The 18,841-nt window shown below is 43.0% G+C and overlaps 1 protein-coding gene across 1 annotated transcript in view; it reads right to left on the bottom strand.

The window, feature by feature from the left end:
* MRPL47 (mitochondrial ribosomal protein L47) overlaps positions 1-18,841 on the bottom strand; it is a 40,307-nt gene that overhangs the window by 4,217 nt on the left and 17,249 nt on the right. Inside the window, exons 2-6 of the mRNA XM_086944369.1 lie at positions 14,036-14,181; positions 13,095-13,155; positions 12,914-13,010; positions 9,364-9,494; positions 3,676-3,771 (exon numbers count right to left, since the gene is read on the bottom strand). Coding sequence (XP_086800495.1) covers positions 3,676-3,771; positions 9,364-9,494; positions 12,914-13,010; positions 13,095-13,155; positions 14,036-14,181 — 531 coding nt within the window. The remainder of the gene's footprint in view (positions 1-3,675; positions 3,772-9,363; positions 9,495-12,913; positions 13,011-13,094; positions 13,156-14,035; positions 14,182-18,841) is intronic.

Below are 18,841 nucleotides of genomic sequence, written 5' to 3'. Positions count from 1 at the left end.
TAGTTATTTTGAGGGCTGATGTTGGCCAGCAGAACCTTCATGCTACCATAGGTAAGAAGGAACTTAGGACAAAAGGGAAAATAGTATCACAGGACCAGGATAGGCAATACTTGAACTGGAAAAGTTCTGTATGTTTTATGATAAAATCTTATGGATAAACCTCCCAAGCGTTGGCTGAGAGAATTACTAAAAATAAGGATTGGGATAAATCCATGTTATGAGGATGATAGGATTAAAAGGGCCATGATTGACTATGATGGGAAATGTACCTCTAACCTAGGAACTAAATGCGATATTTTGCACATCTTTTTAGATTGTATAAATGTTCTTGATGCAGTAAATTTTGGTTATGACCAATCTTCCTAAAATATAAGGTTAAGAATCGTACACAGGTAATCGACCAGTTACCTGAAATGCACTCATTGGATGTAGCATGTGCAATAGGGAAGTTCATGCTTAAAGTTAAAAACTTTTTTTCAAAACATACAGAATGGATGTTTTATTACTGATATTGTGTTACTCCAGTTTTATAATTGTTTTCTGGAATCTAAATAATTGTTATATAGAATATATTTTTATATTTAAGAAGATTCTTATATTGGATTTGGTGTTTTATACGGATATTAGCAGCCCGTCCCGACGTTGTCCGGGTATGAAATAGAATGTGTGTATTTGGCAAGGGCAGTTTTTTTTAAATCTCGCGGTAGACAACATTGTTTGTTTCATTAGAATAGGGACGGAGAAGGGCCAGCTGCAGCCCTGGTTGATGTTAGCAGGCGCGTGTAATTGGTGTAGTGATCTGCCACCTGAGCCCGGCTACAGCCCTGGTTGATGTTAGCAGGCACGTGTAATGTCGTCGAATGAGAGAGTTATCAGCCGCGGGTAAATCCGTTTAATGAGAGAGTCAGTGACAGCGAGTAGGAGAGGCTGCAGTAATTGTTCCCGTAGACATGCTCATTTGCGTGTTCCCCTGCTTGAGGCCCAGATGCCGGCCTGGCTGATGTTATCAGGCACGTGTAATTAGTGTACTGATCGGCCGCCTGAGCCCGGCTAGAGCCCTGGTTGATGGTAGCAGGCGTGTCTAATTTCGTTGAATGAGAGAGTTCAGTAACAGCGCGCAGGAGAGGCTGCAGTAATGTTACTTACCAGGCCTCCAGCTGAATGCGTTTGTCATGCCCCCAGCACACGGCCACAGCAGACGATCTTCTGATTAATGTACGACCCACATGGCATGAAGGACGGAACGTAGCACACGTCCCCAGCGTTTCTCACGCCCCAAGCGAGCCCCTTGATGCGGCGCAATTGCGTTCACATGGCATAAAGGCCGGACATACGCCCCAGTGTTTCTCACGCCCCCAGCATGTCACGCCCCCAGCGTGTCACGCCCCCAGCGTGCCCCTTGATGCTGCGCAGCAATGTAATTGGCGCTTGTATGTACGACTCACATGGCATGAAGGGCGGACACACGCCTGCAGCGTTTGTCACGCCCCCAGCATGCGCCCACAGCCCACGATGTGATGGCCGTACCACACGCCCCCAGCGTTAGTCACGCCCCCAGCACAACGCAGACACGCCCACAAGGGACTACTTTACTGGCACGGTTATTTTACCTTTTAAATGTATATGGTGTCCTACGGTACAATTGTATGTCTTGCACTGTATGATTGTGATGAACACCACTGTTTCTTGAAAAGTTAATAAAAACAATTTTAAAAAAATGTATATGGTGGCCGTATGCATAGCCTATGTCCTTCTGCTGCAACTGCCCTTTCCAATGCTGTATTGGGTGTTGTGATTGGTGCTGTGGTTACTGAGATTACCTGCCTCAAAGGTTTGGGCTCTCTTTATAATATTAGTATGGATATGGATATGGATTATATAGCTCTTAGCCGAAGATGTTTTTTTTAAAAATCAAGTTTTTAAGTGTCTGCACATGTTTAAGGACCTATGCTCTAAATAAACAATGCTTTGACTGACTGACCCTTGACTCTGCTTTACTCACCTGTGAGCTACGCACCTTCAATCATCCTCAGTCTCTATTGGTTAACATTGGGTGCCTGACTCCGAATTTGACCTCTGCATCTGGCAGCCCGCAGGTGATGCATTCTTGGTACCAATTTGAACCTTGCCTGGAGTTGACCCTAAATCCCGGGATTTGTAAGTTGTGTACTTACCTGAAAAACTGCATTCTTGTTTTTTCCCCATAGGTTACCATTGCACAGCCTGAAAATTGCACTGTGTCCACTTTTTAGAGTGTAAAGTAGTTTTCCTGAAAAACATACTAAGTTTTTGCATATAACTTGATCTTAAAATAAATCTTGAAAGAAGCCTATTTTTCTAAAATTGTTGTAGGTTTCCTTTGTGTCATTTATTAGTCACAGTGTGCATAACAAATGTCTTACACTCCTCTGTGTTAGGCCTAAGGCTGCTTGCACACACTACTACAAATTTTGGGTTTACATTGAGCTCTGTACACTTCTAGGGGAATCTCTGGACTATGTGCCTGATATAACCACGTAGTAGTATACCATATACAGAGCCAGCTTCTTACATAAACACCACATGCGAAGTCTGGGTCAGCTTTTTAAACTACCATGCACACCTTTCTTCAAAGACTTCGGACATAACCATAGGCTGTTCTCTAAAATGCTTTGTATGTTACATGAAATCGCACTTAGAGACTATTGCCACCAGGAGTCTTCCATTTGCACAAGGTTAAGGGACATCCCTAATTTACAGGGTTTGGTGCATTTTTTAAACGTTTTACATTGTTTGATCATTTAATGCTTATTTACATGGGTTCTGTGTATGTGCCCCTTCTGCACACCGAGTCTGCACACCGAGTAGTTTCTGAGCCAGTCTTATTTGTCTGGCTTTTCTGCTTAAACATCATTCTCTATATGAGATATTCTTGTTGTTCAGCTTTAACACCATTCCCTATATGACATAATCACTCTGCCTATATCAACAGGAAGAGCTCGTAAAAATATTTTTGCTCAAGCCTTCTAAGCTTAGGCAACGTTGCACATAGAAGACATTTTTTGACAGAATATTGGCAATACAATTATTAACCTAGGATATATCACCTAATAATCTGAACATTAACCATTTTCACACGACAGACGCAAACCATCACAATTTGAGCACTCAATTTCCTAAGGCTTGACCATAGCAACACAAACTCCATACGCCTAGTAGATTTTGCACAACAGAAACCATAAAAATAGAAAATAGAAAGACAATCTGCCAAAGGTCTCCTACATGTCTAACATTTTGACCATAACCCTTTGAAAACTTTTGAGATTAGTGACTGGCAATTGGCATACTGTTCCCAGATTCAGGAAAAGGTGCTTTGGTGGCAGAAGGCTTGTTGTGCAAGCACATCATAGGCAGAATGCTCTTCACTAAATTCTACAGAAACCAAAGACTTGCTTGCCTCTTTCAGCCAAGACTCCAAATCTACATTAACTTGACTCTATCTTCCCCTCCTTGAGCCACTTCAGAGCCATTTTGCAACTTCTCTCACACACTCAAGTAGCCTTCTGCCAATAAAGTTTCTACACATTTCTGTTACATAATTATATACCCCAACCATGTAACAAGACACCCAAAAATGTAATCCATCAATAAAGTGAGACTAGCATTCCGTCACATAAATCTTTCCACAGAACCTACCTTGTGAAACGGTCCACATATGGTAAAGCAAAGAATTTTCTTTGCTTGTATCTTCTGTTCATGAACCACGGTATTTGCCATTCACTGAATTTGTACCTGTAAATCAGTAGACGTTTGGTGTTAGTGTTCTACCATCCTTGACATTACCTCTCAGTGACATTTTAACTCCAGACAACGAATTCTCACCCTAAAGAAAGATAACTACACAAGGTGGCAGGGCTCTCATTTTGCAGTCCCTCTAGGAAACAGAAAATGAAGTTAGCAAAATTGCCATATACACTCTTAGTTTTCAATTACCCACAGTAACAGGTGGAACAGATGGGCATGATATCTTTGCCTACCCTACATAGTTCTATCAACAAACTTGCACCGACTCACCATGCATGGCTGAATATCAACTCAAACAGTTGTCAGGAGGGAGCACTACAGACAGAACATTAATGAAAACACAGTAACTAAACTGTAGGTAAGCTGTGAAATGTCCTAGAGGTTAGAGACCAAGCTGAACACTTCCAAGAAAACGACTATACCGTAGCCGTTTATTCATAGTCACCAGGAAACAAAGCCCATGTTCCTAATGCATAAAGTCAGAAACACAGCATCCTCTTATTTAATCATGTTTAAATAAAGATACAGAGTTTGTGTTGGGATGTGGATGCTCTTTTTTTAAAATGTCATTTATGGAGCGATGTCCTAAATAAAAATCACAATAGTCAATTGGCAGCAGAACAGAATTACATACATCTAAAGCCTGGAGAATCATGTTCAGACCTAGGTGTTCACCATGAGGCAAGGTGGATTCTGGAGGGCCAAGGTTAACACGGATACATCCATTATGCAGGACATGGTGTCTGTTCTGTGTTTATCAACTATCTTGGTCTATTTTTAAGTTGGTGGGTTTTTATATAACATATCTTTTCTATTATATGTGTACTTTATGTCTGATGTAAGATGATTTGCAAAAACCGTAGCAATACTTTATAGTATCGAATATATAGATGTAGTAGGTACACAATAGGGGTCTCTGGGTTTGAAAGTATTGATTGCATTACATACAGTGGAGCGATAGTAATGGGATGTGTTTAAATGCTGCACTGCTTGAGTCACTTGTAAAGGAGCCTCAACAAGCACTGGGCTTCTTTTTCAGTGCAGGAAATATCTGTGCCACCTCTTGGAATGGGTCAATAAAGCTCGTAAAAGCCACATTCCTTTACAGCAGTATTTGATAAACTGTTTCTTTTAACAGATTTACATCCACAGATTGTATGCAAAAAATCTCCACCTGCTAGTCCTTAAAATCCTGCATCGAAAATTGACGTTCAAAGAAACTTTTACCCTATTTATTCTAAATGCACCTCAGCTTGCTGCCTGCATCTTCAGTGTGTACACTACTCTAAATGTCGAGCTTGCCTGTCTTAAGCTCCTTGTTTAAAACCATAACATGGTCTGTTCCAGCAAGCATTTGCTGCTCACATAGCCCCCTCTAATGATCACAACTAAGTCACTAATGTGCGACAAAGAAATAGGAGTAAATGCATGGAATGTTTTCCTTTAGCATTCTAGAGTAACCCCCAATAACCAATGGACTGACCGCTAACTTTAGGTGTCATGTGTTTCCTGCATGGCCTTTTTAGGTTTTCCCCTATGTTAGCCTAAATGTACACGTTGTAGGCCTCATTTTCCTTTGCACACATTACGATATAAACGTGCTTGCCTTTGTGCCACATTGTACTTTCACACGGAACCTGCATATGTTTTGTGTTCAGTTTGTTTCCTGGGATTTAGTCAACAAGATCAAACAATGTCCCTTGTTATTCTTTCTGGCAAGCACCAGCATGTAGACATGTCACAAGAATGCAGCTGTTTATGGACCCACGTACTATCATATAGATGAGTATATGAGCCACAAACAGGCACGTGGAACAAGAGTTCTGAGACAAGAGCACTGCGTCCACTGAGATGTAGAGCGTCCATCTGTGTGTGCTACGGTATGGGGTCTTGCAGGTAATCCCAAAGGTCTTTCATATAACCATTTAGCTTTAGTAACTGGGGGGAAAGGGGGGGGGGGGGGGTTAGGTCACTCTGTCCTATCAGATTACAGCGATGTTCATGGTATACGAATTATTAACCATGCTAACAGTATTTTTATTATGCACTTGTTTTCTAATTGCGACACATATACTGAATTTCTGAGCACGATAGTTTGAATAAATATTTACAACTTTGCGTCTCTTGGTTACCTCACTGTGGACAAGTACGAGTGAAATAGCAAAAGAGTGTGTCTTGTTACCGCGATCTCTGAGAGGTACGCGAGGGTTGTGTTCTGGGAGTGCCAATTCACTTGTTTCTCTAGTAAGGTTAGGAAGGTAAATGAAGGACATTGAGGTGGTATGGTGACTCAGTCCCCACATACTGATGTTCCATGGTTCCAAGCATAGTTCTGTTCCAGAGCAGAATCCATACAACATAGGTTACTGGGTAGCATGCTACTTGCCGTAAAGTGATTGAACGCCTCGTCAGGTGTAGTAAGCGGTATATGAATGCACTTTCAATTCAATAACATTGTAACTTGTGGAGATACTGGGATATCAGTAGGAATGCTAGCCACGTGTGAAAGACTAAAAAGCCTAATCTTCCCTGATATTTAGAACCAATTTGTCCTGGGATGTGCAACAGCTGCTTATTTGGGGGACCCAAAGCTCTGGAATCAATTGCAATACCAAGATCATAGTCTTTCAGATCTCCTGGCATCTGGGTTTGGAAAGAGGAATGGATGTCTACCAACATAGCTATGTTCTTTATATTGTGAATTGTTAGAAGATCCTCTAAATGCTAGTGGTTTAGAATTTAGAGATCTTTTCTATGGCAAAAGGTCTAAACTGAAAGGAAACAATCATGTTATAAAATATAACTTTTATTCATGGTGTCTGCGGGCTTAGTGTCAATACTTTATCATTAATATGTCTGAAAATCCTCAAATTTAGCCAGCAAGTTTTAGAAGAGGAATTAGAAAATTGCAGCTGTGCTACTAGAATTTCAAATTACTCAAAGTGCGAGAAATTCCATGAGATATTAAAGGCATTTTCCAGTGAAAGGAGGAGATCCTTCTTCTAAAACCTCCATTCCATCCAAGAGACACAGAGGGCCACAAAGGGGGGAACTTTGTGCCAGGCAGAAAACATTCTGCAAGGGTAGGTTCCACTTTTCCTGATGTTGGACCTTTACTCAGCCTAAATTACATGCATAAGGGGTAGGGTGGCATATACAGACTGGATTGCACAAAACAAAGAGTCTAGCGTCTGCTAGGTATTCGCAATAGCTAAAATTCAGGTCTAAAAATGTAAGGGGAGTCAAAATACAATAAATTTCGAGACAACTGAAACCACTAGATTAACATACTACATATACCCTATCCATCTATGATGTGATGGAATGCTCAAAGATTGTATTTTTGTGGAAGGCTTTTTAAGATAAATGGTCCAGATGGAGAGCAGTTAGTAAAACCCAGACACTGATAATAACTCAGTTCTCACAAAGTTAGAAATGAACAAAATTAATCTATACCGGGGTGCTGTAAAACAGATAAAAAAAGTTTTAGCAGTAGTCACCGATCCTGAAGGATGTTTGGCTCTTGTGGTAAGCTAATTTGTGCTTTAAATGCTTGCAGTATGTCTGAACATATGGAGAAATTACTAATCTAATAATAGAGAGCACGCTCACAGTGGTAGTTTACATTCACTCCAAATGTAGAGTGGGATAATGAAGGTACAGAAGACAATAGGAATTTATGAAAAGCTGGCAGAGGTTCGAAGTATGCAAATGATGGAAAAATATGTTTTACTAATAGCAAGACTATTGGCATCACGCAGGACTGCACATAATTTAGAGATAGCAAGGCATTTGATTTTGATGCCAAGTCCCACTCATACATACTTTGGTATGGATCTGGCAGGTGAAAAAGCATCAGATTGTTTTGTAGTATTAAGCTGAGATGCACAGCTTACTTGTGAAATTATGAGAAATATAGTGGGCGGAATATTTAACAGGTTTTATGGAAGGCATGTGGATCTTATTAGTATACCCTTTTCAGGTGTTCTTCGCCGTTTCTTTACTCCTACCAATGTGGCATGGTTGTTACATTTCATGCTATCCCACCATGGAAAAAAAATAAGTTTCCTTATTATACAATAAACTAGATTAATTAATAGCCCAATCTTAGTAGTTGTCAGATAAGATAAAGCAAAGAGACTGGTAAGGAACTAAGTAATACATCAATGTAGAGATATGTACCCACACTCAAGCTGCGTTTGTCAATAACCCACAATCAATCCGATTCCATCCAAGCCCTGGCAATCATACCTCAGACTCATATTAAATGGAATATTTACTGCGGAGAACAATGCAGAGCGCCCTAAATGAGGATTCAGTTTGGTCATTGTGATCATTTAATTTGGAAATATTATTTGTCGTAAATATTGTACACTGTTGGCATAATAGTTCAGACTAGAGTGTGTACTGTGTCTATGTGACAAAAAGTCAGAATTGTGATTACCCGGACTACAACCAAAAGGTGAAATGCAGATGCCTTATTTTTCCTCATACACAGGTGTCAAAACTATGTTGTAAGGAGGCATCATAGTGCAACACTACCCAAGCGAACACCATGAGATATTTAGGAAGCATTTGTACGAGATAAAAGATGTTGATTTTTTTAATTGCTGTGGTGGCTCGGACACAAAATACTCCAGCTAGCGTTTTGCAGTTAAAATACCCAACGGAATCCATTTGACAGACAGCCAGGTATATCATGTGATACCGCTAGTGCTACATGTTTTGCGGGGCATTTGAATCTACTGGTTTAATGTTGCGTCACTCCAATAAAAACGGGTACAGAAATAAAGATGGTAGCGTTTGGTCCACAATTTACACAGGTGATAGAGCCATGATGGGTTCCTGGGATCCAGACACCGCCATGTCCTTGCCTCCTATTTCATCTGATGTTGCTAGGCTGAATGCCCCACTTTATTCTTTGAGGCAGCCTGAGTTCCTTAATATTAAAAGAGGTCACTGCCAGGACCTGGATAAAATAGTTATTCAATCAACTACTTCTGAAGGCAGAATGCCATTCATCAGCATTAACTCTCGGTAAGCACAAGGAAGAAGAAAATGTATTTAACCCCTTCACTGCGGCGGCTATTCCGCCGCAGTGCTAAGGGGGCGGGGCGGCGCCGTCACCAGCCTCGGTTGAGCTGTGCTCATGACGGAGCGGTTCCGTCATGGCCCGCCCCGCTCAATGGAACGTCCAGCGAAGGCGCAGAATTCGCGCCGCGCAGGTGCTCCGAGCGGGCCATGTCGGAACCGCTCCGTCATCAGCACAGCGCACCCGCAGCTGATGACGGAGAGGTTCCGTCATCAGCATCCAAGGAGTTAAAAAAGGATGCACAGATCAGGCCTCTGTTTGACAAAATGTTTCTTTCAATATAAATGGTCCACAAACCACTCAAAAATAAATAAGCTCAGAACTGTGAAAAGGCCATCCACAATTACTGGAAGGGAAACCCTCCAGACAGCATAACAGTCTTTCGAGTCTTAAATGTATAATGAGGCTTCACTCGAACGAAAATAAAATAACAACATAGATTGTGGTATGGGTGATTCAGTACAATCCCAAACACCTTGCATACATACCATGTAGTTATTCCAAAGCAGTCCCGCCTCCAGTCCCCTGGTCTTGCCTTTTCTTGGCCAGTCTGTAAGAGCCGTAAAGCGGTTTCTCGCTCCTGAAGTACGGTGTCTAATCTTTCTATAGAATCATCCACCTGGAAATGTAATATCATCCATAACCTCAACTGTGCTCCACAAACATCAGAGACAGACATAAAAACTGCCAGACCCTACACCATATCCAATGCAACACAACATGCTCTACCTAACCTCTGTAGCTGCTCTCATACAAAAGATTAGATCAGAGTTTATCTTTTTGTTTCGGTCTGATCTTTACTGTAAAAGAGAAAGATGGTGCGAATATATAGCACCACACACACACACATTCAACTCCCCATTTATCCATCTAATTGCTTTTATCCTATTTTCCATTGATGTTCACCCCATAACCAGCAGAGCACAGGAGAGGTGGAAAAATGACTATTAAAATATCTTTCATGACAAGTCTGTATGCATTGCGCCTGAGATTAGGTAAAACTCAATATATGCTTATGTACTTCTTCACCTTAGCACGTGTTCCTGCTCTATGTATTGGGCAAGTGCACAATACATATTCCTAAAAATAGAATAAATCCCCTAGTTCACTGGGACGTCTTATTATGTATTCCTCAGCTACTGGCTCTAACATTATGAGCACAACTTTATAAAGCTCTCCAAGTGGAGAAGGTCATAATCTGTGTCCGTTCTACTTGAGTGAACTTATAATGCATCTTTTCATAAAGAAACTAAAACCTGGCTACATGCTTAATAGATGATTACATTTCACACGTTGTCAATGCCCGTTATCAAGCTTAACTTGACTGTCTTCTCCTAAGCGGTTGGGTAGAAGTACTTGGGGTGACCAACTCTGGCCGAGAGCTAGTCAAGGTGACCAGCAAGGTCCTCAAGAACAGTTACCTCCACAGAAGATGCAGTCTTCAAGCAGTTCCAGGCACTTTATCTGGATTGCAATGGATTCCTATGCAAGTGATGATTAATGCTGAAGATGCTCCTGTGGATGCAAAGTGTTCTTCCTGCAGGTACTCCATGGTCAACGAAGATGGAGTCGGGGTCCTGGTTGCAGGGTCAATGTCCCACAAGGTGCTCTCTGGTCTGACCAAAGTCCAGTCGCCCAGCATCGCGGTCACAAGCCAATCCTCCCTAGGTCAATTACTTGCCTTCTGAGGGTCTCAGCAGCTCTCCCACAACATTCCTGGGCTCAGCCACCTTGGTTGTAACTTTGTGTGTTGGGTATTGGTCCCAGGTGCTGCACAGCAGCTGTGGTAGTGGCTTGAAGACTTTGGGCTACCAACTTCGCCAACAAGCTTCTTCAGCTGTTATGTTCCTCTTCTGCGAACAGGAGGCCTGTCAGCTGGCCCTTGGAGTCTCTTGGCTAGACTGATCTCTGGAGACCGCTTCTCCTTCAGCAGGACATAGCAGGCACAGCACCTCTCTTTGCTAGCCAGCAGGTGCAGTCTTTGACTGTGCAGCCTCTCTTTGCTGGTCCCTTGGTGCAGCAGGGCAGTCCTTCTTCCAAGTCAGCAGAGATCTGGAGGTCAGGGTGCCAGGGGTGCCCCTTTTATGCTTGGAAAATGCACTCAGGGCAGGATGCGGTTGGTAACCAATAGGTTCCCACCTGGTGGCCACTTCCTGTGGAGTGTGGCATCTGCCTATCGCAGGATGCACCGTTCTGCCCACTATTAAGATGGCGAGAACCCTCTCTTGGTTTTCGGACCTCCCTAGCCCACACCTGGGGTGTGGCTACCTCGGGGCTACAAGACCTGGGGACACCGGTGTGGCAACTGATTTCTCCGTTCTGCTCCCCATGCCAGCCTGTCTACCTAAATAATGGTGCATCCCTTCTCCCTAGTGTGACACATTTGCCTCTCAAATGTGGCTTCTCCTTTGAAGGATGTCTTTTGAGGCTAATACCTACGTGGCGTCTTACAAGAGGGAGGTAACACTTCCCTGGCCTGCAATCCCTCATTGATCTTCTTCCTGAGAGTCGTTGGTATGTCTCTCCAAGGGGGCAGAAAGTGTTCTCCTGGAACAGGATACATGTGTGCAAAAGAATTTTCAATGTAAAAAGGTGGCAGCTTAGCAAAAGCTGCACCCTGCAGAAAGTTACAATAATTCCGACTTGAGATACAAGTCGAAGCTTAATGTAACAAGCTGTCTGATACCTTGGAGTGCCTGCTTTGAGGTAAGCGTGTAATCTTGGGTGACCAAGCCTTTCCACAGTGAAAATTTGGGTTTGCGCGTTTACTGTCAAGACATGCAAAGCACCTCTCACTGGGGAAGAAGGAACTCTTTGTTGTTTCACCCAGGAGTCCCCGTGGGAGTGTCTTAAGCAGTGGCATCTATCATTTTCATTGTTCCTCCAGCATCATGGTCACCTTCATGGGCCTGTGTCAATGTTCGGCACTTTATTCCCCGTTTCTAGGCTGTGGAGGACGGTATCCAGTTTTTATTTTAGACAGACAGGTTTGAGGGAAGGGAGACACGTATTACTACATTTCCATCTTTGCAACCCAGCACCACAAGAGGAAAGGACATCAAGTGGTGGAACCAACTAGAGGTACGGGTGCTTTTTCATAACAAGACCCAACATCATGAATAGAAGGAACCAGGGAAAAGTGGAGGAAAGGGATTTAGCAGAGGAAGGGCAGTGGGTAAGAAACTGTGGAAGAGAAACAAGAAAATTGAAAAACAGCAGCATAGTGGACTGTGGAGATGGGACGACATTTAAGGATAGCTGCAGGACAAGCGGAAAAGTGTATGGTGGTGTTAGTTTTATTGGGACTCAAGGTGGAAGCAGGATATTGAATATATATATATATATATATATATATATATATATATATATATATATATATATATATATATATATATATATATATATATATATATATATATATATATATATATATATATATATATATATATATATATATATATATATATATATATATATATTTTTTTTTTTTTTTTTATCGTTTCCCCTTCTTTCATGGTATAATACATATGGAGAATTAGCTGGGATAAATTGTCATGCAACATTGTGCTATTCCACCAGAACACGAATATAATGCACAGCTGTTTCTTTTCACATAGTGCACTAGAACTGTTATACCATGTTTGGATAGTGACTTGCTGATTACCTTCCAAAGGTGTTTGGTTAAAATTTCCAATACACATTTTTTCAGCATAACATTCAAGGTGAGCAAGCTTTTCTTAGAAGCATGAATGCAGTATTTGCACAGACATGTGTAGGACCCCACAACTGTCATTTAGTCCTCTGCGCAAAGAAACACAAAGCATTTTCATTATTTGAAAATGGATGCTTTCTCATTTTGCATTTACAGGGTCTAGCAGTGCTCTCAAAAATATGCGTGCATTTTTTTAATACTAATGGGAATTATCCTACCTCAACGATGGAGCAGTGTAATAAGAACATAAGCATATATTCTTGATAGGGACAAAATATATATCAAATAAAAATAAAGAGGAAACAGTATAAAAATGCAGCCATCACCTTTTCTAGCCGTTCTGGACTTGGCATAGCAACCCTTTGTCTCTTGGATTCCTGTTCCAATGTGAGAAGCATGTTTTTTTCTTTCAGTAAAACATACCTAGAGAGAAAACATGTACACAAAAACATGTTAGCAGTTTATAAAGAAAACATTTCAAACTGAATATCCATTCTGTGCACTTACCAAAGTTTATGCAAATCTTCACTGCTTTTGGCTCTAAGCTGAGCTGTACTCCATGCATCACCTAAAGCAGCAAATAAAAGAAGATAAAGCCTTACATGGAAGTGGGACACAAAGCTGCTCCTTTCTATGGAAAATCAGTGTTTTAGAGGTAGCTGTAAAGTAACAGGAACTGGCACTCGGCATGCTTGTTTAAAGTCTGGCACAGGAGTCTCACAAAAGCTGCCTCAATTCTGCACTTAATCATATCTCATTAATCACATCCCTCACCGCAGCCACATCACACCCCACCTGAGAGACCTGCACTGGCTCCCGGTCAACAAGAGGATAACCATCAAACTCCTCACCCATGCACACACGGCACTCCACAACACCGGACCAACGTACCTCAACAGACGACTCAGCTTCTACACCCCCACCCGCCAGCTCTGCCTCGCCGCCCTCGCCACAGTCCCCCGCTTCCGAAGAGCGACCTCAGGTGGCAGATCGTTCTCCCACCTTGCCGCCAAGACCTGGAACACCCTCCCCATCCACCTACAGCAGACCCAAGACCTGCCGACCTTCAGAAAACTCCTCAAGACCTGGCTTTTCGAGCAGTAGCAGCCTCGCCCCCCCCCCCCCAGCGCCTTGAGACCCTCACGGGTGAGTAGTGCGCTTTACAAATGATATGATTGATTGAATGAGGATAGCTGCTAAAATGGCAGGAAAAAATTAAGAGTGTAGACTGTGCCATGGTCGCAACATTCTTCTTTGATTCAAGACAACCCATGTAGAAGTAAGACCAATCTCCATGCTTGGCTGTTTTAAGGTCCACATGGGGAGCCTGTACATCAGGGCGGTGATGTGCAAGTGGCAGTCAAATGAGGTGCCCAACTGATTTCACACAACCCAGGATAGCTAAATGCAAGGCTAAAAGAACTTACAAGAAAAGATGTGCTCCTCACCAGATTTGACGGTAGCCTCTCCCCAGTTCTTTGGGTCATCAAAAAACTCTTCAATCCCTTTCCGCGACTGAGATGTTTGAAGGGTTCTGCACTGGATGAAGGGTGTTAACTGTGATGGGGTCCTTTGCATACCACCAAAGCTTGGTCTACAACAAAACACAAATACCTTTTTTCTTTACACTACACATACATTCAAACTGTTGTGAGGTTTCCCAAATAAATAATTCCAGTGATGGCAAAACAAATTCTGCAAAGCATTGAAGGGCACACTCACAAGGTGTCAGGGAGATTAAAGTAATTTGCCCACGATATCTAGTTGGCAAGTAACTGTGGTGAGACTCCAGTAAGAACTACTTGGCTCCAAACCATGTGTTAATCAATAGACAACACGGCTAGGGCAGAGACACACTGTAGCAACACTTAGCTAAATGAGCAACTACTAACGAAACCCCTCATCCTAAAATATAGGCTCAATTCTACAAGCAAACATTCATTTATTTATTTACCTGTCGCACAAGGTTTGGAACAGGGTATATTTCTTAGATTCCAAAGATTTGAATAACTTCAAAGGACTTGGGTACAACATTTAAAATTGTCCAGTAACCATTCAGATTAATAATTTTAAATAAAGAGGGGGAATTTCCATTCTGGCCTTTTAAAAGTTAGTCTGTGTTTGTGGATAGTCACAATTGATCCAATTCATGTATTTATATCCCTGTTCCTCGTATTACTTTATTTAAAAAATACTAGCGTGGCCTCGTCTTTATCTTGTCTAATACAGATATCCTACACATTAGAACTTGAGTAACAGACAAAGATAACACAAGCACAGCGACGGGGCAGGGAAGCAAGCACAGCGAGGGGGCAGGGAAGCAAGCACAGCGAGGGGGCAGGGAAGCAAGCACAGCCAGGTGGCTGGGGAGCAAGCACAGCCAGGGGAAGGGGAACCAGGGGACGGGGGAGCAAGCACAGCCAGGGGGCGGGGAAGCAAGCACAGTCAGGGGGCGGGGAAGCAAGCACAGCCAGGGGGCAGGGAAGCAAGCACAGCCAGGGGGCAGGGAAGCAAGCACAGCCAGGGGGCAGGGAAGCAAGAACAGCCAGGGGGCAGGGAAGCAAGCACAGCCAGGGGGCAGGGAAGCAAGCACAGCCATGTTTTCAGTGCTTGGCTATTCTGAACAAACCATTGGTATCCAACCTGCCACTCAAACGAAAAAAAACTCCCAGAATACCTTAAATAGCTAAATGAAACCTCAGAAATAGAAACATTATGTCCTGACTACACGAGAGAGGCTGCAATTGTAACTGCGAGGGACAAATAATACTGAACTGTGAAGAAGACGGCGTACAACTATAGTGGAGGAATAACAACCTCGTACACTACTGCAACCACTGTGCTTTGGATTCAGGAACCCCACAGGCCCAGGTTTGGACGCTACTTCAGAAATGCCACAGAACAGAAAGAATAACATTACCTAATGTACTTGTGTAATGTAGCTGGTGCTCATGTAAAGCACTCCAATACCTACTTTCGCGTTATTTAAAACTGCCCAAAAATAGAAGCGGGGTTGAAGTCCTGGCAACGTGTTACAAATGCAGTTAATTAAAAAACGTTTTTTCTTGTTATCGAGGCCGCAGTAACAGCCAGCCTCGAGGAGCAGCTTCAAGCATGGGGAGTAACTGACGGTGAGTAAGCTGTTTTCTGGGCTAGTTCTTTAGATGCTTACCGTGCCGCGGCGACGGGGCTTCGTGATAGGAGAATAAAGACTCTGCAATGGACAGAGCTGGTAATCTATAAGAGCGGCATACGTGGCATTCTGTGAGGAGTTGGGCACGAGGTGACTGACTCGGTGAAGTCCGTGAAGGGAGCAGGACTTTGTGGCCATTTGAGGATCAGAAAAGCGAACGCCATAAGTGGACTGACTGGGGTTGTAATAAAAAGGCTTTCGGCGCTACAAAGGGGAACCTACTCAACGGGGCATTGGGTTAAGGAGAAGTGGACTGTTCTATGAAGAAAGCGGGATTGGGGAGTAGGTGAGACAAGGTTTTCAGGCTGTGGGCTCCCTGGGGCAATTGTTTGACGTTATCGTTAGCGAGAGCGGGAGGAGAGCTGCGGGGAGGAGAGCTGCGGGCAGAGGGAAGGGGGGCCACGTACGACAACAAACCGAGACCACAGGACACCCAAATGACAAAAACAAAGACAACAGACACGAAGAACAGTACACAGAGACGACAGGACACGGACAAGACCTACAAAGTAAAGAACCAGAAAACAAAGACAAGCCACGGACGTACAAAATGCTGCTTACCTGCTAGCAAATAAAGGAAACTGAAATTGTGCAACCCACCTCTGCAAAACACACGCCCAAAATGGCCAAAACATGGCGAGAAAAAAAAAAACATCCGCCCACCGCCGCATGACGTTCTAAAAGGGGCGGATTGAGAAAAAATCTACGGAACGCCCACGAATCTGCTCGGAGAATAACGGACAGATCTCTCTTCCAATGGCTAGCCTCCATTTATGGAGCTAGCCAATGGAAGAGACAGGCGGGACAAAGCCCTGTACTGCTAAACAAAAGATTTCGCCTGCGCGAACACTGCTGCGCAGTGGACGCCAGGCGAAACCTAAACAAGCATTGGAAATGCAATAGGTCTTGCATTAGAAAAGTTGGAGCTATTGGTTTTGTAAATGACAATTTTTTTTTAATGTGTTGGTCTTGAAAATAGCCAAATTAATAGCTTTATCATTTAAAATGCCAATACTTTAAACTTTTTCAAATGTAACACCTATAGCATTTGTAATGCAACATGTTTTGTATGTCCGTGACTTAGATGTATTCATTTAACAAATACAAATGGCTTTTAATTTTTTTCAATAATTAATACTGAAATAAAAGTTCTTGTAATTTATAATAGCAATAGCTTTCATTCACTAAGCTTGTAATTAGATTCCCTTTGTTTTAAAACTAGCACAGGGGAAGGTGTGAGTGCTGGAGTCCCTGTTTTTAGCATTGTTTGTTCCAGGTAATCAGTTTATTAATCGTATTAATAAAACTGAGCAAGGTGGCCAAGGGATCCTGGGTTACCAAGCACGCGGACATTGTGTTGGAACTAGAGATGCCGGTTGCCTAGAGAATAACAAGGGGCGGAGCGGATACCTTTGAAGAGCTGCTGGAGGCACCTAGCTGGGGAACAGATGGCTGGCTTTGATGTGCACGTGCTTTTTATGTCAATGCGCTTGCGCACTGAGCTTACTTTTCACGGGCACTGCATGGAATCGCCCGATAGTTAAGCTCTGGATAAGCCCCTATATTCTCGCAAGCGCATTGACAGGCGAGGCCTAAAAAGGAATAGGGATTTAATGGCAGATCAACATATTTAATGTGAATTGTGTATACCTCTGGTTACATTAAATTGCAGCACATAACCTTCGCTCTTTAGTAACTGTCAACATTGGTCAGCATTTCTGCTATTGCCATGTGTTCATCAATTTAAAAATGTTCTTTATTTTAAACTTTATTCAGTAATGATAATTAACTCGTACACCTCTGGGGGGGGAACTCATACATTTGATTATATATGATTTGAATGCGTCATACATGGATTTAAAACATCTAGCCAATTCTGTCCCAGTTTCATGTTAACTCCCTGTTCATTATGTCTTCAATTTTCCTGGCAAGAGGTTCATGATGTTATTCGAGAGCTCACTCTCAGTAAGGCCACTGCACCCAATGGGGTCACTTTGGATTTTTTTTTTTACTCCAATATAATAATTTGGGCCCCCTTGATTTCGCTACATATTAATGCACCCATCAAGCAGCTGATACCCAAGACATGGTCTACCGATGTGATAGTGCCAGTTTCCAACAAGCATTTGCAATGCAATAGGTCTCGCAGCATTAAAGTTTGAGTTATTGGCATTGTATAGGACATGTGTTGCATGAATTTTTTTGCAAACTCTGTATTGTAACTACACCCAGCCATACTAGTCCATCACTTACTGTGTGTGGGTATGCCTCTTGTAAAAGAGCAGAATGTTGTCACTCACAGTGAAGGTAGCCCAAAGGATGAAGTAGGCTGACCCATCGCCCCATTTTTTTGCTGTATTGGGAAGAGGAAAAATGTGAATGACAGCCGACCAATGGATGAAGAGGGTTGGCTAAAAGCCCCTTTAACTGAGTATAACGTGCGAGGTAGAATTGGGGGCCGGAGATTGTAGAGTATGGTTTCAGATCACATCCGTACCAAAGGCCAATCACGTTAGGTTATAGAGAGGCCTATGCTTCCGAGCTTCTGTCCATGGTTTTCTTGAAACCATGCCTTACTTGAAAACAGATGACTGGACTCTCCACAGCTACCCCGGCCTGACGCGCCTCCGCGTACTCCCGCGAGACCGGGGCTGGCAGCATCGAGAGGGCGTGGAGTCTACAAGAGACCAGCCTGCCTACACACATCCTGACTACCACGGCCCCTGCCGGACACACAGGAGATGCTGCAGGCTGCGGGTGGCGCAACACACACCGAAGTGTAGCGTGGCAAGCTGCAGCCATGGGAATTCTTGTTCTCCATCAAATAAAATACATTTCGAGTGCTACATGAACACGCAGGGGAATGTGTTGATCCTCTAAAACATCACAGCCTTTCAAAGTGGAAATATTCAAGTGAGACTCGGTGTTCCAATAAGTAGAGTCACTCTTCCGTCACGCTGTGTAATGTTTTTAGCATGGAACTGGGAAGGAGCAGGCGTGGCCTTGGGAAATGTGACTTTTTCTCTGGAGGTCATAGCCTCTAAACGGCAAGCGGGTCTGG

This window comes from Lissotriton vulgaris, chromosome 11 (genome assembly GCF_964263255.1).
Source record: "Lissotriton vulgaris chromosome 11, aLisVul1.2, whole genome shotgun sequence".
Taxonomy (NCBI): Eukaryota; Metazoa; Chordata; class Amphibia; order Caudata; family Salamandridae; genus Lissotriton; species Lissotriton vulgaris.
The sequence above is the reverse complement of the archived record's forward strand: the minus strand, read 5'-3'. Positions and strand labels throughout refer to the sequence as shown.